Here is a 22,514-nt window from a genome sequence, read left to right as displayed (position 1 = left end):
AAAGTAGAATTTATGGCAGAGATGTTGTACTGGATTGCATTAGATTGCACGGGTGTTCCTAATAAAGTTCTCAGAAAGTGTATAGTCCCTTCAATAATTACCACAAAGGAACATCTCCCTGAAACTGGCTTAGGACAGGGCCTATGTGTAGTCCTTGGTCTAGCCGAACAAGCGGAGGTCCCTCCAGGGTATAACTTTGTACATGACAATCTTTTTACTTTACTTAGCCTCCTTGATGAAATGACACAACGAGGTTATGGATTTCTTGGCTCTCTGAGACAGTGCTGCCTGCATGATGTCCTTTTCACAGATGTGAGGAATTTCCAAAAAATGCCTTGCAGAAGCTCTGAGGTACTTACACAGGGGAAAAGGTACTGGTACGGTGGAAGGATAACAATGTTGTAAGCATGGCAGTCAAAGCTGCTGAGAAGTATTCTGAGGTTCCTGTAACAAAGTTCCACATGTGTATCCTCACATACAACCAAAACATCTGCATGATCTTCAGGTGTCAACATACTGGGCTACATTAAGGTCAAAGAAGTGGTGGTGCTGTTGATGCTGTGAATGATGCTGATGCTGCGTAGCTCTGTCAGGTACTACAAATGTCACTGGTTGGTTGTGTGACCCATTCCACTTTATCAGAAACTTGGCTCACTAGCAAAATATCTGACAATGAAATTAAACTTACAAACTATACCCTGTACAGAGTTGACAGAGCAGTAAGGGTGGTGATGTAGCCACATATGTGTCCTCTAATCTGGTTTCTGATTTAATTATCCTTGATATTGAGCCTTTACATTTTGAGTGTATTTTTCTAAAGGTAACTCTGCATACGAATGAGTACATAACTATTGGAAACAACCTCCCTCTGCACCTGCTGAATCCTTTAACTGTATTATTTCCTACTATCAATTCTATTAATTCTATTGTCTTATTATTTACTGTATACACTGATATATACTGGGTTTTTTGGGGGGGCACCATCTTCACACATACAAAAAAATGTATTACTACAAAATCATCTCAGTCTAATCACTTTCATTTTCACATGATGAGTCCTTTTAATACAGGCTTCCACTGTGACACATATGTGAAGCCAGTTTTAACTTTCACCTCCAGCAAAAATAAACTTGATTACATTACAGCTCACACATTACAGTCACTATAACTGCTGTATGCTCTGTCTTGTTTTAGCATGGAGGGTCAGTTTCTCAGTATGTTTTTCTGTTTTTCTTAAAGCTCACTTTTCATTTCAAATCATGATGAATTTGCTTCCCTCATCGAATTTCCTTTCATCAGATTTGAATTAAATTACCAAATTAATCATATTTAACAACATTTGAAGCCATTCTCCTAATCCAGAGCTTAAACACATGCAATATGTCCAGACAGACATTATTCCCAAAACATACTGAGGCTTCTAATGTTTCTACTGTGTCATACATAGACTGGGAAATTCAGAGTCTCTGTTTCACCTGACCTGCAACTATTTGGACTACACATGATAACTTGTCAGCGGGGGGGAATGTTCAAATAAATAAACAGCACTTTTGCCCTTTTGTTATTGGTGTTTTCAGTTGGCTCTGGTCCTGGAGGACTCCATTTATTCTTGTTTAGGAAAGTAAATAGTTTCCATCCAGTTGTCAAAAGCTCAGCATGGAGCCAATTCTGAGTAGGTCTCTGTTTTCATGACTGGTTTGATCTTGGTGGAATTTCAGTGATGAGCTACAATTATTATTACTACTGCAATTTATGCTATTTCACAAATGTCTTCTTTAATAGATATTATTTTGAGACATTCTTCATTTTATATTGATATGTGTTTTGATTGACAGTGGAAATTAATTAAGCTGCCGCATATTGCTATGCCTCTTTGTGAAGCTTTCCCATGCACAGACGTAGCTTCTCCTTACAACATTGAATGCTTGAACACAGTGACCAGACCACACGCTTCAATGACTTTGTTGAGTATATTTCAACATGGCAAAATTCCTGATTAGACAATGTGATGTGTTCATACAGGGAAATGCAATTAAGCATGCTCATCAATGCAGCCTATGTCTGTAGAGGTTACATAATCAGTGGCACAAACACAAAAGCCTGGTTAAGCATCTCACCGCTCATCTGTAAAGACCTTTCACAGAACAGTCTAACACAGTATCTATAACCAAGACTTTAATCTGGTAGTTTGGTCCCCTGAAATTGAAATGTCACCCTCTTTGACATGTTTTTTTTCAATTCAGTTCATTGGTTTTGCCTGTGTGAGAGAGTGCATGTGACTCTCATTTATGGATGATTTGTGGATGCAACTGTAACGTCCTCTGGAAATCCTCTGGGGACCTGTTAGATGAAGCTCCTGGTGTATGGAAGCAACGGAAGGCCATAAGGAGTTTCATTTTACAAGCAACCAAAACTTAATTCTTAATATTGAGATTTAAATATCCCTGAAGTCATAGCATTGATATTTTACCATCTCTCTGAATTTTTCTGAAATTTCCAGTGGGTAACTTATGTGCAATTTCAAAAACCTAATTTTGAGAGCCCTCCAAAAAAAGTTTTTTGAAATGGCTAAAACCTGAAATTACCTTCTCTCAATTCAAATATGGGAATTCAAATGAAATAAATTCAGATAAATGGTGTTCAGTGTCATACAATTCAACACCAAGTATTCAGTTTACATTTCACAGTTATGCACTGATAAACGTTTAATGATTATGGCCTTTATTTGCTTCCATACTACAAATTCCTGATCAACAGGCTGAACTGAAAATATTAATAATATCTGACTTACATTTTTTTTAAGAGTAGAGTTTATCACTACTCAGATAATACAGTCCTGTACTGACCCAGCTGTAGTCACTTTTTCCTTCCATACTCATAAACACTGGAAATTTCTAATTGATGCCATGATACAATGAGCTCTATAAAAAGTGAGAGCAGCAGACAAATCATTAACATGCATGAAGCTGTTAAAGCACTTTAAGAAATTAGATAAAGCTGATTCAGTGCTGCGTGGGAATTTTATTTCTTTCCATTTATTCAGCTGTTGAATCATCAGAGAATGAGACTGTGTACTGAATACAAATATGAGAATATTTAAGCATAAAATGTTGAGAATGAATCATAAGATATCCATTTAACAGTTATTCTCAGTTAAAACTGATGCATATGATACCTCAGTGTCATTATCATAGATCTTTTGTTTTACATTTTCAATTTCTGTACATTATAGAAACACATTTTAACATCATTTCAATGTCACAAGAGACATCTGTGAGTGTTAGAAAAATAAACTTTTTCGGGTTGCTTCATTAGAACACAGAGGAGAGGAAAAAAATCACTAAAAGGATAAATTCACAGCACAACTAAATCACAGCTCTCTGATTTAGTTGAGGATACATCAGTTTGTAGAATTAGTGGTTAAATAAATAAATAAATGCTAGACAATTCATGAACTGACTGACAGGACAATTGTCTTTGGATACATCATCACAGAATAGACTCCAGGGTGGCCCCTAAAATCAGCAAATTTTCATGAAAAAAAATAAACATTACAAGTATGAAGAAACATTCAAATATCATACAAATATGGGTAAGACGTCAGACAGAATATTACTGTATATGTCCACATTTGCAATATTACAAGTAGGACTGGAGCAACAAAACAACCGTAAAGTGTACAAATATTACAAACACTATACAATTGAAGAGTTCAAGCAGTGCAAACAGTTCACAAACATGTAAATACCCACACTGAACAAGCGTAACTGCAATGAAGTTAATGGCATAACAGCTTTCAGCTGGATTTGTTTAGAAAGCGTATTACCGAGTTCCTGTTTCTTTGTGCTAAGTAGTCAGGGCAGAGTGGGCAAATGACAGTCTCAAGGTTGATCTACTGCTGGGCTGTGAAAAGGTAACTGCAGGCTGAAATTATAGCAACAAAGCAGCAACATAAATCCTCGTATACATGATGATTACAGGTTTGTGCTACATGTGATGCTGCCACATTTTAACAGACTAAACTGTTTCAATGTCAGAACTACTAGAGTGTGTTAAAGCAAAAAAAACCTAAAAACATTTCATCCTTCAAAAGTAGAAATTTAGAAATGAATGAATTAATAATTGATATCAGTAATCATACTGTACCCTTTACTAATTTATTAACACTTTAATAATATTAATTCTTGTTAATAACCCAAACATTTAATGCAAATATGTGAAAAACTGCACAAATAATACACAAACCTGGCTAAAATATTACAAAATAGGCCTCTCTCTAGGCAGACATTTTGACTTGTTCATAGCAGGAACAAGATTAAAGCCGTGCTTGCTCTGTGAGGCTGCACTTTGGCACAGTGGTACGTTGATCATGCTAACATGCTCACAATGACAACGCTAAATGTTGATGTTTAGCAGGTATAACGTTTGCGAGTTTAGTGCGTTAGCATGTCAATATTTGCTAAGCACTAAACACAAAGTACAGCTGATGGGAGTGTTACAATGTGTTTTTCTGTTGTGTTATTTAAGCCTAATAAAGGACCTCACTTAGGTTTCGCATCTGTAAAATGGAAGAAAAGTGGCACAGCTGAAAATTTTGCTTGTTTCATTTCACGCAGCACATACTCAGAGCCAGAGAAGCAAAATATGGGAGAAGGAAAAGCACAAATAACAGCTGATTAGTCACCGTAGACTGACCAACTTCAGCAGATGAACATTGCATCTTAAATTTAACATCTGAGAAAAGCAGGTGTAAAATCTGCACAACAGTTTTAGCCGAAAAACACAGAGAGAAACTGTAGCAGGGAGAAACAGCGAGAGCAAATTCAGAGATGCATTATAGTTATTTTTAGTGGAGCTCTCTGCTCAGCACCACAAAACAAGACAGGAGAGCAGTAATGTTACAGCCTGTGCTTTTTCACACAACTTTACTTTTCTACTTCCCATATTTTCCTCCTGCTTATTTTTTCTGACATTTAATGGCTCATAGCAGCTCCAGTGTGAACCGCACAGTAGACTGACTTTTCTTTTTTTTATCAGTTTATAGAAGTGATCATCAAAGGCATTTAAAAGTTTTACCAAAAAGCATTCAATCACTCATCTTTTTGTTGAGCTGATAATATCAGGCTATTTAATACAGTCTTCATCTTGCAGGATGATGGACACTTGGAGTCCCAAAAGTGTCTTTTCTTCAACCAATATTCCAAGTTCAGGACCAGAATACTTTAGTTTCACGCTCCACTCCTTTCCAGACATGCGTAAACACGTCAAAACAACCCGACATCAGGTCTTATTTAGCAGCACTTCATGCAAATTGAGATGACCTGTGCCTGGGCTCATACACTTGTCTAACTAATTACCCTGCTAACCTGCAAAAGTGCAGTGATGCAAAATGTGCTCCTGATGGTAATTTGCAACAAGCTTAGTAAATATCCCCCTAAGTCTGCATATAACAAACACATCATGTAACACAGATCATGTAACAGATAATTACAATCAGCCCTCTTAGTTTTCATGTCAGCAGTGTGTAAAATGATGCACAACTGTGTTTGCATGTGTATTATTCAGTAACACTGAACTTTGAGTTTTGCAGTGTTATGATAACAAAGGAAAGGCTTTCCTATTCAGCTACTGCTTGTTACTCATGAACAGTATAAATGATCAAAGGATTTAACAGGATGCATGCTGGGAGCTGGAGTTTGCTGCTCAATCTCCCAGAGATGCATCCAGATAGAAACTCATTAATTTACAAAATCAGCAACATAGACCCTGATTCATTTCTGAGTCTCCAATGAATCGACTCAGGACCAGAATTTTTGGTTGATGGCTGTCCACAGTTTAGCTACACTGCCTTAAAATCATGAATTGCCTCTCCCTGCATGAACACTGTTAACCACGTTCATATGGAGACAGGCAGGGAGTCTCTCGCAGGTTTATTGTCCAAGATGATGGGATCGTTCTTGGGCGAAGACCCCCAGCAGGTGTACACCGGCCTGCTGTGGACACGGTTGCTGCTGGTGTGCGTGCCTTTGCCTTTGCTCTTGCTCTTCCTGTGAGTTCTGTCCTGAGACAAACCAAAGGTCTTTTGGATGCAGCCTCTTTCCTGGAGCTGGATGTGGATGGGATACGCGGCTTGGTGGCCCGTAGCGATGTGGACACCTACTCGATTCCCCCCCAGCTTTGGCCATAAAGAAAGAAGAAGGCAGCACAGCTCCCGCTGGAAAGTCTTGTTGAAGTAGAAGTAGATGAACGGGTTGTAGACATGGGAGCTTTTGGCAAATAGAGCCGGGAAAACAAAGCCCTCAGGAGCCATGTACCAGTTCTCGTTATGGAAAATGAAGAGGAAGGACACAACAGCGTACGGGGCCCAGGCAATCACAAAGCCCAGGCTGATGCAGAAAAACATCTAGAGGAGGAAGTCATAAAAGATTACTTACTACACTGGATATAATTCAGCCCTGTAAAACAGAAACTTGATGAGAGGAATGAATCATTTCTTCTTAGTAACAGAGGGGTGGAGTCACACACAGCATATGTTTCCTGGGAGACTATCCACTTTAGAAAAACAAAAGCAATAATCATGTGGTCAAGCAGCTTAAAGTTTTTCTAGCAAATAATCTCTTAGACTCATGTGAATAATCATTTCCAAAAAAAAGACAGCATTGATCATGTGTTTAAACATGTTTAACAAGTTTAAACATACAGTTGAAAATGACGTAAGTATGCTTATTTTCAGCTGTAAAGCAGGAAGCATTGTGACTACTAACACTTCTGATGCATTAACGCCTCAAGCAGAAATACGGGTACAGTCATTGCTGTACAAAAGTGTGACCGTGACATTTATTTTTTTCCTGTGTTACTCTAATATTTATTTTGTTACCATGAGAATTACTAGATAATTTCACCTCTGCAGGCTTCTAAAAATATAACAGGAAAACAAAATCACTCTCTGGTGGACACACTCTCTCGTAACCAACAGACACACGTAACCAGTGAAGATGAGTCACATTTCTTTGTTTAAATGGTGACGATAATTGGTGACGATTCTCTACTTTTGTAATTAGTAAGGGATCTTTATCAAAAATTTGGTTATATGTTTAAAAAAAGAATGTATTGAAAAAGAATTGTATATAATTATCATCCTAAAATATGAATATTGGTGTCTGCCTCAAAAATCTAGAATCAGTCGGGCTTTAACAGGCACATTCAAATAACTACAAATATGAGCCTGAAAAGTCTCTTATGCACACATTGTCACATTTCTTGTTTGGAAAGAGGGTCTATTACAATGTAACAGCAGGAAATGACCTTCAACCTCAAGAGTTTGTAAGTATAAAGGAAAACTTTAATTACTAACACTTGAAAATACAAGTATGGAGAAATGCCTCCTCTATACTCAGGTCAAGAAATTCAGTTAACATGCAAAGCGACTTCCAGAGGTTTGCTCTGAACAGTCCTAGCTGGTGCCTCATCAGGCCCCACCAAACTCTAATCTCGTCTAAATGAATGAGCACACTGTGAAGCAGGATGAGGATCATCCGCGCTGTTCTTCAGATCACAGAAGATGAACTGTTTCTCTAGCAGATCATCATGTTCAAGAGTCTATTACTTAACACACTTGAATGTTAATGGATGGACTGTAGGAAACTGTAAGTTAAGATCTGTTACTCTGCATACTTTGAAACTGGACATAATTTCACTGAATGAGAAGCATCTGTCTGATGATTAAGTAATCGACCTGGAAGGTTATACAATATATGGTTTGGTTATAAAACATGTTAATGGGTTTGGCTTTTGTGTTAAGAATGATCTCTTGGATCTATACAGATGTGATTTTATAGACAAACAGGTGGATGATATTCTAGCTTTGAAATTTCTACATTTCAAATCAGTACATACGTTGAAAATCAAAATTAACCACCGCTCACTGTAATGACTTTACTGTGACTTTATTAAGAGTGAACGACGCGTTTCGCCTGTAGCTTCTTCAGGTTCACTCAGTACAACTGCTGAGTACTCACAGGTGTGATAAACACATCTGAGTCACATGACTAATTAGGATATACGGATATACGTTTGTTGTTTTCAGCTGCTACCTGCAACCTCAAAAATCAGTATGGGGAGAGGATGCCACGTTTTTCTTTAATCATATTTTAAGTCAAATTTTACATATGTTCAGGAGCTGAGGCAATTTTTGTCTGTGGAGATTTCAACAGCAGGTGCTTCTAATGATTAAAAGAAGTGGATGAGATGACCCCTAGAGCCTCCTTGGATGGATCTGTAAGCATTGGGGATCAATGATTTAATTTTTAAAAGAATCAAAGTTATGTATTGTTAATGGAAGGATATGCTCTTTGAATCATAATTATACATCTGTATCTGTGAAGGGTAAAGCTGTGCTTGACTATATACTGGAACTATATGACTGCTTACAAACTTGTGACTCCTTTGAAGTATTAGCTCCAAACCAATTAATTAAATTTGCAAACTGTATGCATCTAATTGGAGAAAGAGGTAGAATTCCAGATTATTCTTTATTGTTGTTATTTTTTTAATAAAGACTGATGCTCTTTATTATGCAGCTCTTCAGGAGAGTGATTTGATTTATAATTCTGTTTTAGAGAACCAGAAGATCTAGATAGGTAGCTTTTGGTAGCTTTTTCAAATTGATAAAAGAAGAAATAGAAGTTGACAATAAAGAAGGAGACAACCGTAATCCTAAAAGGAAGTTATTTATTAAGAAACCTTATTGGAATAAGGAATTAAAAGAATATGGCAGTCTATGTATAAAGCTGAAAATAGAGGGAACTCCTTCACTGCGACAGCCCTAATCATGTGCATGCTTTATTGACTTTCAGAAGGCTTTTGATATGATCAATAGGGATTTTTAGACTTATTGAGTATGGAGTGAATGGACAACTCTACAGAGCTTTAAAGGCTCTATACAGCAAGTCCATAGAAACTGGTTCCCAACCTCATCAGGGGTGAAACAATGTGATGCTTTGTCCCCCACATTGTTTGCAATTTATACATATGATTTGGCCAAAGAAATTAAATCTTTAAATTGTGGCTAATGTGTGGAAGGGAAATGATAAGTACTCTTCTGTATGCAGACGACATAGTTTTATTATCGCCAGGAGTAGGATACGTGTTTCCAAACATACTCTAAACTGTTTCAAGCTTGTGTGTGTCCTGTGCTTGATTATACTGCCAGGGTCTCTATGTGTGAATTAGTGCAAATCAGTGCTAAAAGATATTTCCTGGGCGTGTGCAAATATGCACTAAAGTTGGCTTAGTGGGTGACATGGGATGGGAATCATGTGAGGCTCGATGCAAGATATGTATAGCTCAGTTATGGAATTAGTTACTATCAGTTACTAATCATAACCTTACCTGCATAAAAGAAGAGAGTTTTGTTTGCCGGATAAACAGCAGCAAAAAAGAACCTGGTCATGAGATGGTCACCTCCCCAAAAACTTAGCACATTTCACTGGAATCTGTTATTTTGCAAAGTATTATCATCTGAAGTTATCCAAGCATTGATGAAGGCTGCTCATGAACTCAGTTGAAGAAATTGGAGGGCAAAGGAGAGGAGGAGGGTACAGTTCCTTTAACACATTGTTTTTCCATCTGGGAGACTGGCCAGTGGATTTCAAGATAGATAGTAGACATGCTGTTTACAGTATATTTAAATATGTGTGTACAAATCGATTAAATGGCAGCTTGGCAGCTATAGTTTATGGTTTTGTTTTCTTTTGGGGGTTTCTTTTTTGTTTGTTTGTTTGTTTGTTTCTGGGGGAGTTCTCAGTTTGTTTGTTTTTTCTTTTCTTTTTCTCTTCACAGCTAAGTGGTATAGGGAATAAGGGGGTGGGATGGTACACGCTGCTTTTGTCTGTTGAGTTGTTTTGGTAATGTAAAGACCCTGGACAGAGATGTTGATACCTGACTGAGTTTTTGATTCATATTGAGTGTATATTCTTTGCATAACAAGTCCTTTTGTGTTGTGTATCCTGCACCCCACATGGGGAGAAACAAGCAATAAAAAAAGTTGGTCACAAAAAAAAAAGAAATTCATTTGACAGAAATGCCAGAGAGGTTTAGTTATGGCAAAGACCAAAGTCCTTCATGCCTCACTAATCTTACAGAGCCTGCAAACTCATTAGTTATGAATTGTCCTATATCAAAATGTTAAACCCAGAGGAGTGACGGATTACCACCCAACCACTCTCTGATAAACAAGCTGTGAGCCACAAGAGCTTCATATTGCTCAGAGGTTGACGTTGTACAGATTGAATCATACAATCAAATAGAAAAATGCAAAGTGCCTTTTCCTCGAAACTGACTTGAGTCACCTAACACAGTGAATACAGAATCAGTGGAGCTACAGATGGGTAATGAGTGGGCAAAAATGATAAATGCATGATGAGTATGAATTAATTGTGTATGACAGTGCTTTCCTCAACCACTGATTGACTGATTGAATTTATTTGATGATCAAAAATGCATAATGATTCTGCACAACAATAGCTTTTCAGAATGTATTCAGGGTTATTTATAGTTACCTAGAAACCATCTTCTCACTTTGGAGATGTGCTCTGATGTGATCAAACTTAAACTTGAGGGAAGATTATTCCAGCAGGATGAAGATGTATTTTTATCGTCAAAGTTGAAAACCAAAACAATATATAATTTGTTGAGCTACCTCTTGTAAAACAGCTGTGAGTGTCTTTAATCAGTGCAAAAGAATTTCATAAATTCATTAAAGTAAAATCCTATATTCCACAGTATTAAATAGTTTCTGTTGATCCAGCAAAACCACATATCTTTCACATAACCATCATCAAAATATCAAATGACATTTCAAAAAAAGTGTGAAATTATTTGAATTTTTTGTCTGCATGTTCAGGTTTTCAACACATCACAACTATATGAAGGGATAGAGGAGAGTGTCCCAGGGATTACTATTGGTACTGAAGAAAATGTCTAAACATGATTAGTATAAGTCTGAGGTTATGAGTGTTTTTTTCTGATTTCTAGGCAGAGTTATAATGAAAATCATGATTTTGTCAACAAGTTGAGTTACTGAGCCGACATTAAAGTTTAAGACACTGCATCTTACACTGTAATGTCAACACAACTAATCGACTGAGTGAAAAAAGTGGTCCACTTAATTGTTTGTGAAATCAGTGCTACAGTACTGCTATCACTAGAAAGAGTAAGTCACTCTGGAGTCTGTGTGTTCAGATTTAAGAACTTACACCCAAGAGCAACGTGTGCAACAACTAAGACACAAAAGACTTTTGACTTGACATTAAGGTTTTGAAACCCAAAAAACTTTTTTAAGAGATATGATATGCACTGACAGCAAGGCTGTTTGAAGTCTTTTGAGTCCAAATAAAGTCTAAAGTCTTGTCAAAACAAGTCTCCAACCAAGACTGAAGTCCTTCAGGTCAAGTCCAACGCCATGTCAAGTCAAAAGTCTTAAACAGGATTAGAGCTTCAAATATTAGTTGTCAACTATTAAATTAATCACCAACTATTTTGATAATTGATTCATTGTTCTGAGTCATTTTTTCAGAAAGTTATGTCCAAATTCTCTGGTTCCAGCTTGTCAAACATGAATATTTCCTGGTTTCTCTATGACAATAAATTGAATATCTTTGGGTTGTGGACTGTTTGGGACAAAACAAGACATTTGAGGACGTCATCTTGGGCTTTGGTAAACAGAGATCGACATTTTTCACCATTTTCTGACAGTTTATAGACCAAACAATCAATCAATGAATCCAGAAAATAATCAACAGATTAATTGATAATGAAAATACTTGTTAGTTGCAGCCCTAAACAGGATTCAAAACCTTAGACATGAAAGTTTTTGCTTTCAGGTGTCAAGTCAAGTCTTTGGGGAGTGAAGTCCAAGTCAAGTCTCAAGTCTTTAGTTTTGTCTGTGGGGTCCACATCTCTCGCTAACACACTGTAAGGATTATTTGCAGGACGCTACAAATATCTGACTTTTCTCTCACCACTGAGCTCACCATGGAGAGTCGTTTCTCGGTGTGGCGCAGGTTGTTGCGGATGCCTCTTGCACAAAGTGAGTAGGAGAAGCGGGACACCTTGTAGAGGATCTGACACTGGGACACCACAATGAGCAAGACAGGAACCAGTGTGAAGCAGACGAAGGAACAGATGACGTAGAAGGCGTCCTTCGCTGAGGTGTGATAACCCCTCCAGGCGATGGTGCAGGAAAGTCCGTAGGGCTCAGGGACGTACTCGCCCCAGCCGAACAGAGGGAAGCTGGACCACACCGCAGCCACGAGCCAGATGGCACAGCACGCTAACCGGATGTTGGCTCCTTCCAACCACACAGCTGTAAGAAGGAACAAAAAGAAAAAACATGTTATTGATCTGACAGTGTTAGTCCTGAGTCTCAGTTGATTTAATGCAGCAGGAAGAATACATGAATGGCTCGACATATTGGGAAATACACTGATTCACTTTCTTAAGGAGAATTAGATGAGAAGATCGATAACACTCTAATGTTTGAGAGCGGTACAGATCTTCTCATCTAACTCTCAGCAAGAAAATCGAATAAGTGTACTTCTCAAAATGTTGAACTATTCCTTTGAAAAACTTCTATAAAGCATTCATTCTGCTTTCATCTTTGTCTGTACTGCATGTTCTTAATAATGATCCTGATATTCTGAACAATTTCATAGCTGTTTGTTGGTTTTAAGGTAAATAATTTCCCCCCAAAAGTCTGTTATATGAAAAGCTGCAGTATATGATGAGGGAAAAACAAAACCAGACAAAGAGTTCTTAATTTCTTGGTGAAAAAAAGTGATGCATCATCAGTACTGGGGCTGCAACTAACGATTATTTTGATTATCGATTAATCTGACAATCATTTTCTCAATTAATCAATGAATTGTTTTGTCTTTAAAATGTCTGAAAAATAGTGAAAATGCCTGTTAGAGACATTTTCAGGTGTCTTGTTTTGGCCACCAGTCCAAAACCCAAAGATATTCAGTTTGTCATCACATATGAAAAAGAAAAGTGTTAAATTGTCACATTTGAGAAACCAGCAAATTGTTGGCGTTTTTGCTTAAAAAGTGAGTAAATAGATCAACTAATTGATTGACTAAACATTGCAGTCTATTCAGAACTGTAAACATTTTGCTCTATTAAACGTGCATTCGCTAAAAACATCCTTAATGAGGCCACCTGTGTACATGTAGACACACCACGCAACAATTACAGATTTTTGTGACGTCTTTTGTACAAACAATTCTAAAAATCGTTACTGCAGCATAAAGCAACAATGCACTCTGATGTCATTTCTGACATCTCATCTCAATAAAAGGAAGAAAAATTAAGAAAAAAGGGTGAAAATCTGCGTATAAAAATGTTAGAATGTCCATTGTGACAAAACCCACCCAGGCCATAAAGACATATTGTGAAATTTTGAGGTAGTTTGGGTTCATTTGGACCACGTCCATGCTAGGAGGTTATGCAAAACTCACCGCCTTACTGTTTCATCTACCCATAAAACATACTGTACTGAGCATGATTTAGAGCCTTTATGGATAGCCTTTGATGAGGATTATTTGCTGTATTACTAACAATAAAACAAGATTCAGCTGTCCTTAAAAATGAAAGCCATTTATCTGCCCTATCCTTTCATCTCCATCACTTCAAGCAAAGTCCTTGAACTGCCCCCAGCCAGTGAACAGGTCCTACCATAAACCAAGCTGTAGCATGTCTTCAGGTAGCGGATGATGCTGATGGCGGTGATGGTGAACATGCCACACAAGCCGAAGATGTAGCAGCCGAGGCCGTAGTAAACACAGGTGATGTTTTCTCCCAGCCATGCGTGGTGGAAGGACGACAGAATGGAGAGCGGGTAGAAGCAGATGCAGCCCAGGAAGTCCACCACGGCCAGGTTGACACACAGCAGCTCAGTGTCCACCATCTTCTTCCTCCTGCGGTAACAGATCACCAGAACCAGCCCATTGCCCAGAACAGAGAGCAGAACTAGACAGAAGACCGAAGAAAAACAATAACTCTTTTTTTTCTAACTTAAAGCTGCATAAATTGATATTGAAAATGTACAATCAATATTTTCTTTTGACCATTTGAGCGTAGCGAAACAACCTGTAAACAAAACAAGTTGATATAGTTGTGTCTCTGTGTGAATGTATGAATGTGTCAGCAAACAGTTGCTTATTTACACATTTGTATTAACATTAGCATTCATTTGAAGTTGTGTTTCTGTCCACTTGATCAATCTAAGTCCAATATTCCATTTTCTTTTAGCTCTGTTTCGGACTCTACCAACTCTTGAAGGAAATAACTAACTCTTTAATTGTTCAATGCTCCACTATGTTCACTGGTTAATTGCCAACTTTGTTGATGACAAAGTGAGAATGAACGAGAACAGTAAAGTTGTTACCTGAAAACCAAAACAAGTTGAAAGATGCTAAAACTGAGAGTTTGCGAGTCAGGTTATATTCTCTCTGAGTTTGTCACTATGAGTGACCTCTTTCACATTATACACAGTCACTTGATCCATTGTTACTATAAAACTACTGATTAGCACTAATCAGGGTCTGAAAGGTGTGTAGAATTTAGTGGCATCTAGCGGTGAGGTTGCAGATTGCAACCAACTCCCTCCCCTGCTCTCAACCTCTCCTTCCAAGCATATAGGGGAACATACGGTGGCCGCGAAACTCTCAAAAAACACAAAAGTCCCTCCCTAGAGCCAGTGTTTGGTTTGTCCATCCTGGGCTACTGTAGAAACATGGCGGTGCAACATTGCGGGCTCTGTGGAAGAGGACCTGCTCCCTATGTAGATATAAAGAGCTCATTCTAAACTAATGAAAATATAACAATTCTTACTTTCAGGTGATTATACTCTAATTAAAACATACTTATGAATATTATATTCAATTTCTGCTAATAGATCTCCCTAAATCGTACACACTAGTCCTTTAAAACCTGCATTATCTGATTTTTTTTGGCCACTTGGAGGCAGTGCAACAAGCTGTAAACATAAAATCAACATATTGATATTGTGAATATGTTGGCAAATACTTGCCTATTTATACATCCAGATGCAACATTAGCATTCATACTGAGGCGGGGTTTTGGCCACCTGTTGATGTATAGTACCAGTCAAAAGTTTGGAGAAAGTGTGTCCAAACTTTTGACTGGTACTGTAAGTCCAATATTTACTCTCCTTTTAATCTGTTTAATCTTCATCAACTCTAAAATGTGTCTCCTTAGCTGCTAAACGCTCCACTATGTTCTCCAGCTAGTCTAGCTAGCTAACGTTGTCTGTCTGCATCTGGATACGATGCTCTACTAGTGGTGAGAGTGAACCAGAACAGGTGTGGGCTGTAAGACCAAAACAACAAGAAGAGAGAGTCTAAAACACAGCGTAGAGCGGAGGAAACCTGCAGAGTTGGGTGATAATTCTCTTTGGGTTTGTCACTATGAGCGACCACTCACACATTACATTTAATTTAAATAAAGCTCCTTTAACATACCACAACTTAAGTTTTCTTTTTGAAACATTATTCAATTATCTTCATTCAACTTTGACATTCGATTTTGCAAAGATCGAAATTTTCCGCCTTAGTTATGGATATTTTTTTTATGTATAAATCCCTTTCAGTTTGTCTTGGATCAAGACACAAAACCTCTACTGTGACTGTAAAGTGTCTGACACCTCTGGCCACAAACAGGGCTGCTATTCAAAGAACAGTATTTAATTGCAGTAAACCTCCATGGTAACGAACTATATTCAGGAATGTGAGATATCACAGCTACCATGTCCCTTAATGACGACTACTGGTGCTCACACCCCTCACCCCCAACACCTAAATCACCACACACACACACACACACACACACACACACACACAGCTTCCTGAGTCAATCAGTGTTAAAATATCCCCCCAGTTAAATCTAAGCAGCAATTGTAAGCCAGGATTTCCTGACAAAAGGTCATTTTTCTTTATTCTCAATTTAATGTCCACAGGCGTGGAGGTTCCCATGGTTACTGCTACCAATATGCTTCCTTGCAAAACAATGTAACAGAGATTATACATACTTACATGATTTATATAACACAGCTTTGAATAAAGCCTGCATCAGTTTCAGCCCAAAAAAAACAATTTTAATCTAGAAAACATCACTGTGATCAAATATTCTGGCATTGAACAAAATCCCAAATATGGTAAAAATTTGTACCTTAACCTATGTGGAGAAATATACGTCTGTGGTACTTAGAGAAAACAAGCCTTCATATTTAATGATGCATGATGGATGACAGATAACGTCTTTATCTTTATCGGCGAGTCACTTATAGAACACAGCAATCAGCAAAGAGGTAGTTAGGTTGGCAAGGGATGAGAATGCAGATTGAAGAATGAATCAATAAAGATTGCAGTGACATATTTCTGATTCTTCCAGGTGAGCAGGCAAGGCTAATAAACTCCCCTTGACTTCCTCGCTGAATGCATAGAACCAGGAAAGAGGAATGCGAGGAGAAAATGGTCAAATTATCAAACAGAGCCAATGACTAGTCTGTCAGTGCCTTCTCCCTAGACTTGTCTCTCAGCACAATGAGGCAATCAAACCCTGAATAATCTGGCCATACATTGCAATTGCTAACCCTGACAACTAATGCAATTCATATGAAAAATCATCCTCTACCCCAGCAGTTCTGTTGTTGTCTTGAGTAATGCCTGTTTTATGTTCTATCCTGAGTAATCGGTCCATTCAAATGATAATTACAGCATTCATACAATGTGTATTGGGTATACATATGCTAAATTCAGTTTTCTGTAGATGAGATGGCCAGACTGCACAGCTTCTTCTGTGAAAGTGGCGGCCGACTTCATTAGATACATTCAATTTTATTAAAATTATGTTTGCAAATAAATGTCAAGTTGTGGTTTCAAGATCAGCTGACATCGGTTGCAACATTATATTGATGAATATTAATGTTGAGGTGCCTAAAGGGCCAGTATAAGATAAATAAAGAGTTCCAATGGAGCCCCAGAATGTAAATATAGACCTGGAAATATGCATAGTATGGCCCCTTTAAGTAAATGACCTGAATAACTCGTCCACCAGTGTAAATTAAATAAGTTGCATTTAATTAACACATTACAAGCTTTGCTAAAGTGTGGTTACATTTCACTTATCAGAATGAGGGGGATGGAGATCAGGAAGTGGGAATACTGGAGAAGCAACATGTTGGCTACAATGTGATGCAGGAACAGGAAGTGACCACTGATAAAGTCCTAGTCAAGTTGGCAAGAAATTAAATATTTTATGTGGATCTGTTAAAATCCATTGCAGAATTCTCCAGCTAAGTCCCAAAGAGGAAGGAAGAAATAAATGTTAATCTTACTGAAAAAGGTCAACAAGTATGTCTATCCACTGTACTCTTGCTATTATAAAAGTGTGTAGCTGTCATTGGTGGCACTTGTTAAAAGCCTGGGGTTTGTATAGAAATGTGAAAGGTATGAAGTGTGTTAGGACTACCTGTATCTGAATTTAGATCTTTCTTTAGCAGAGCCAAACAATTCCGCTTTAATGCTCAGTGTGGATTTGTTCCAGCCATTGAAAAATGCTATTTTATATCTATATAAATACATTTTAATTAGTATAAATGTCTTTTTGGACCTCTTGGTGGATGAGCTAGTTTACCTCCTGCATAGGACGCCAAAGCCTCCAACTCAAAAAGTTGGACGTTTTGTTCGAGATACATTATATAAAGGTGAATATCAATCATAAAAATATTTCTTCAGCCATATTATTATTATTATTATCTGGCTGTGTTATCATGGTGCTGAATTTACCAGGCTTTTCGATGGACAACAAGTTGGTACTGTGTCTAACAAAGGCATCACTGAAGCACAGTGCTGCCATGTCAGCTGACCCTTCTCTTAGAGGATACCTGTGAATACTCTGAATGACATTGAAAAACATGCAAGCCTTGTATCTCCGAGGTTAACTGTTGCCAGTACTTGCACAACACTGTTGTAACAGTCCACAGATGGGTCAAGAGCAGACAGCTCACATAACTGGTTCATTGTTGTTACTCTCAGTTGAGTAAGACAAGAAAAAAAGGACAATTTGGGACATTCGGTGATGTAGAACAACACTGCATCAGACTTTATGTATAAATTGCATTTTGTTTGTATTAAAGATGTTTTTTTGAGACAATTGAAAGTGTAACACTGTTTACACATCTTTGGATGAGAGATGCCTGAATAAAGTTTGGGAATTCTGACATACTGTCTAATGAATGTTTTTTAATTAGAATTTCAAAAACAACAGAGCCTGTGTGTTTTTGCAATATAATAATGTAGTTTTCACATTCATCTGCTGAAAGTGGAGATTTGCTCACTGAAAATCTGAGTTTAACATGTGCACCTACGAGCAGGATTTGTGACATCACAACTAGTTTGGAGCCACTCGTGGTCCAGTATTCAACTTGTGGAAAGTGGAAACCTGAAGCCTCCAGAGCACAAACACTAGGAATCGACTTTTCAGTGAAGTAGGAGACATCTTGAGTCCAGCAGTTAAACTCTTGAAAGTAAAAATATTTGCATATTCATAGATTCTGGATTTGGATTAATAGATTTGGAAGTGGAAAAACCCCTATCAGACATTTCTGGAGGGGATCTTTAAGTTTCATTTAGATGCATTTGTTGTTATGCTAGTGTAATTAAATAAGTTTTGCTTTGTTTTCTGTTTTTTTAGTATAGTGTGAAGGTAAGTGCATTTTTCTCTCATGTCACAACAGTCATCGTGTAGAAATACCAAGAAAAGACCTATAGAACTCGCTGCCCAATCCTTCTCCTTCATATCTCCTCACCATGTCTCTGAATGCCTTATCAGTAAATAGATACACTGATTTTCTCGGTATATGAATGGACCACTTGCTGTGGGGGGAGGCTGAACATGGAAAACTGTTAGATAAACCGGGTTATTTGCAATTATTGGCAATTCACTCAATTAAAAATCTCAGAACTAAGGGAACATTCCTGTGAATGTGATAATATGATGATGCATATTGGATTTGTTGTATAGATTTGATGGTAGCACGATGTCACCAAGCCACCTGAAGTCCTGCATCAATACTTTCTTTACTTCAAGGACAACAGTGAAAATAGGTTTTGGACTTATTTGTGTTATCCTTGACATCTTCCATGTTTATCTGACCTGTCGTCCTTTCACTCACTGTGTCAAATAAATTACACTAAACTAAAAATGTGCCATGATCTTGAATTTCCATGACAACACAAGCCACTGCTGTTATTGATAATTCTGGTTTTCATGCAGTGTTGTCAGTTATGTTGTGTTATTTTCCAGCCTTTCGTTCAGGGGGCAAATTTTAATGTTTGGAAAATGGAATTTAAATTAGATTCAATCTTCACACTTCCAACTCTACATTTCCTCAATGATCGCTGTAAAGTTTCAGAAAGGATGCTCAAAGTCTGCTCTGCAGGTTTGACTGCAAGCTGACTGGATCAAAGACTGACTGGACTGTGACTGATTTGCACTTGTGACTTTTAATGGTATTTTCAATATTTGGGAGAAAGGAGGGACAGTTAAAGGATGAGGCTGGTGATCTATATTTTCTTGTTTTCATCAAATCCTATAAAAAAACAAAGCAAAATGAACGATGCATAAGTCGGTGTGTCGATACTTTCCAGCCTCCGCTGCCTGTCTGTATCTTCCAGCTCCAAACACGGCTCACAAATCAATACTTTCATTTAGGGCTGCAACTAACGATTTTTTCCATCATCATTTAATCAGTTTAGTAGATTGTGCTGCCTTAATTTGAATTATACGGGAGCTGCTTTCTAGTTTAACGTGTATTGAGTCTAAATCCTACTTTTCTTATTTACAAAAAGTAGTAAAATGTGCTTATGTCCACATATTCCAAGGCAAATCCGTTTGTTTCAGGTATTTCAATAAAAGTAGAAAAAAATAAAATAAAAGAATGAATTAAAAGAATAATTTTGGATGCTTCAATATGTGTTTTAAATAGTCTTTTACAACCAGAGTGAATGTATTTGCTAGTGAACAAGAAAAACATTTGTTAAGCTATACGTGGCCACACTTGTCAATGACAGTCTGTAAATTCATATATTTTACGCACATGAACAGAGAGCAGATAAAGCCATGTACATACCGACAGAGAGTATAGCCAGTCCCACACATATGTCAGCAGCAGGGGTCAGTTTGGAGGTGAACACAGAGCTGGTCCGGTTGTCATCAGATGAGTTCAGAGGCATTGGTTGTTGCTGTTTCTGATGTTGCTGCTGCCGGCAAAAATCCGTACTACAGTTTCACACAGTGGAAGATGTGTGCACGGAAGCTGACTTTTATGCAGGTGGGTGTATCACCATGGTTACTCAACACACGGGCCAGCCATGGTGTGATCTGATACAAAAGGATTAATGCATCTCGCAGGAGGAAAGGTGTTCAAGCGACTGCTTCTCCGTTACAAGAGGTATGGAGTCCCAGAGACGACAAAAGTCACTGATGAGCTGTGAGTGAAAAGATAAAACTGAGTGCACGCATGAAAACAGTTAGTTAAACCATTCAAATCAATTGAATGTAAATCGTAAAAAATAAACACATTTTCAAAAATGCATTATGGTGTAGTTTCTTTTATTTAAAATTTGATTTAGTATATTTACTGACATTTTTTATTGAACTTTATTGACAATTTTCTGGTACAGTATACAGATCCTCCACAACTCAAAAAACATACACCAATATACTTATTTAAAAAAACAATAAATCCTCATCCACTTATGGTGAATGCATTAGCTTAAATATAAAGCAAGAACTCTCTGTCTGTATGTATGTATGTATGTATGTATGTATGTCCTTCGAATATGTCTTGAACCGTTCATCCAAATCTACTTCACACTTGGCCGGTGTATTGCTGGGGACCCAAGAAAGTGCAGTCAAATTTAGTTCAATTTGAACATGTGACATGTTCAATATTAATAAACTTTGAATAGACAAGCAATCAGCGATCAGCAAGCCACTCCGCTCTGCAGCAGTGGGGCGGGGCTTCTGGGCACCGCAACTGCATGTCATGATCTGAATTGTACAACCCTGCCATGAGAGATCTCTCTAAGTTTGATAACGTTAAAAAATTAGGCTTCCCGACTCATTTTAAAAAAGACAAGAGAGTAAGAGAGAGAGAGGGCGAGCGAGCTGAGAGCAGGATGAGCGACAGAGGGACAGGCTGGTTAGGAGAGACAGTGGTGGAAAGCTTTCTCTGAGAGAAAGCCTGTGAGTGACAGAAATAAAATGTTCTTTTCTGATTGTTTCTCGGCAGTTACATTCTAAAGCACAAATAAACAACCATCAAACACTCAACAGGTGATTTACTGTGGAGACAGACGCTCTTGGTTTCTGTTTCATTTTCCTCCTCTGCATTTCTCCTTTTCATTCATTCATTACATCCAACAAATGCAACAGTAAATACAGAGAATAACAGGACAGATCAGTGTTTTTCCTTATGTGTGAATGCTGTTTCAAGCACTGCAGCTGAGAGAGAGAGAGAGAGAGAGAGAGAGAGTGATGGAAAGCTTTCTCTGAAACAGAAAGCCTGTGAATGAGATAAATGACCAGCCAGTGGTCTGCAGTGTTTTCACGTCACCTTTTAGTATCAGCTCGGCTTGAGAAAAATCTTTTCTTATGGTGTGCTCTAAAAATAGAAAAGTAAACAGCAAAAACAGAGCTTTTAATCAATGATGGACAGACTCTGAGGCTACTTCTTACAGGCAGTTCAAAAACCAGTATGTCTCATATAAGCACAAAGCTTTTGAGCAAACATACCCACCCAAATGATCCAAACTGAAGACACAGAAAATAAACAATCTCAGAGCCCACTATGATCGATCCAATTTATTTTAGGTTTTTATTTTAGATGCACACTTTTTAAAAAGCTTTCTGTTCTGTATTTTATTTTTAAATGCAGCCCTCATTATACTTGAAATGAGAAAAGATTCACTATTACAGTTCTTAACATCTGTGTATAATAGAATGATAGTTTCTTTCATGTTGTTGGTGCAAATACTCATTCATACCTCACATCAACAGTATTAATTATGCGTTGACGAAGCAGTCAGAGGCCAAGCAATCAGCCAGTTCAGAACAGGCACGTTTTGAACGGGAACTGAACTAGTTAGCTTAAATAGATATGTTTCCGTTGAGCAACCTAAATGTAGCCTAGTTATTTAATACATTTACAATAAGTGCGCAGGAGTCATATTTTTTATTTTTTTAACTATTACTTCTACTCCTATCTCATACGTATAAAAATATATTTTAAATCCATTTCAGTCTTTAAAAAAATGGTGATCATAAAATATGTTTTCAGTTTTCTGTATAAAAACCCTACTAAATCTTTCCATCTGAACCTTCCAACCGTCTCTTTCCAGAAATAGTTTCCATATAAAATTATATATAAT

The 22,514-nt window shown here is 37.6% G+C and overlaps 1 protein-coding gene across 1 annotated transcript; it reads right to left on the bottom strand.

The window, feature by feature from the left end:
* Positions 1 to 2,609: 2,609 nt before the first annotated feature.
* opn8c (opsin 8, group member c) lies at positions 2,610 to 20,594 on the bottom strand. The gene is made up of 4 exons (XM_067572984.1): positions 20,213 to 20,594; positions 13,735 to 14,028; positions 12,033 to 12,364; positions 2,610 to 6,403 (listed from the first exon to the last, which is right to left on the bottom strand). Exons 1-4 carry the CDS (start codon positions 20,313 to 20,315, stop codon positions 5,897 to 5,899), a joined length of 1,236 nt encoding a protein of 411 aa, XP_067429085.1. The 5' UTR covers positions 20,316 to 20,594; the 3' UTR covers positions 2,610 to 5,896.
* Positions 20,595 to 22,514: the final 1,920 nt, after the last annotated feature.

The sequence above is a fragment of the Thunnus thynnus genome, chromosome 18 (genome assembly GCF_963924715.1).
Source record: "Thunnus thynnus chromosome 18, fThuThy2.1, whole genome shotgun sequence".
In the NCBI taxonomy this organism is placed as follows: Eukaryota; Metazoa; Chordata; class Actinopteri; order Scombriformes; family Scombridae; genus Thunnus; species Thunnus thynnus.
Note: the sequence above shows the minus strand (reverse complement) of the source record. Positions and strands in the feature narration are given on the sequence as shown.

Coding starts and splice junctions, on each gene's coding strand:
- opn8c (XM_067572984.1), bottom strand. CDS start 20,315: ATGCCTCTGAACTCATCTGATGACAACCGGACCAGCTCTGTGTTCACC. Junction 12,365..13,734: donor ATGCTACAGCTTGGTTTATG/GTAGGACCTGTT, acceptor TCCTTCTTACAG/CTGTGTGGTTGGAAGGAGCC. Junction 6,404..12,032: donor CCGAGAAACGACTCTCCATG/GTGAGCTCAGTG, acceptor TTCCTCCTCTAG/ATGTTTTTCTGCATCAGCCT.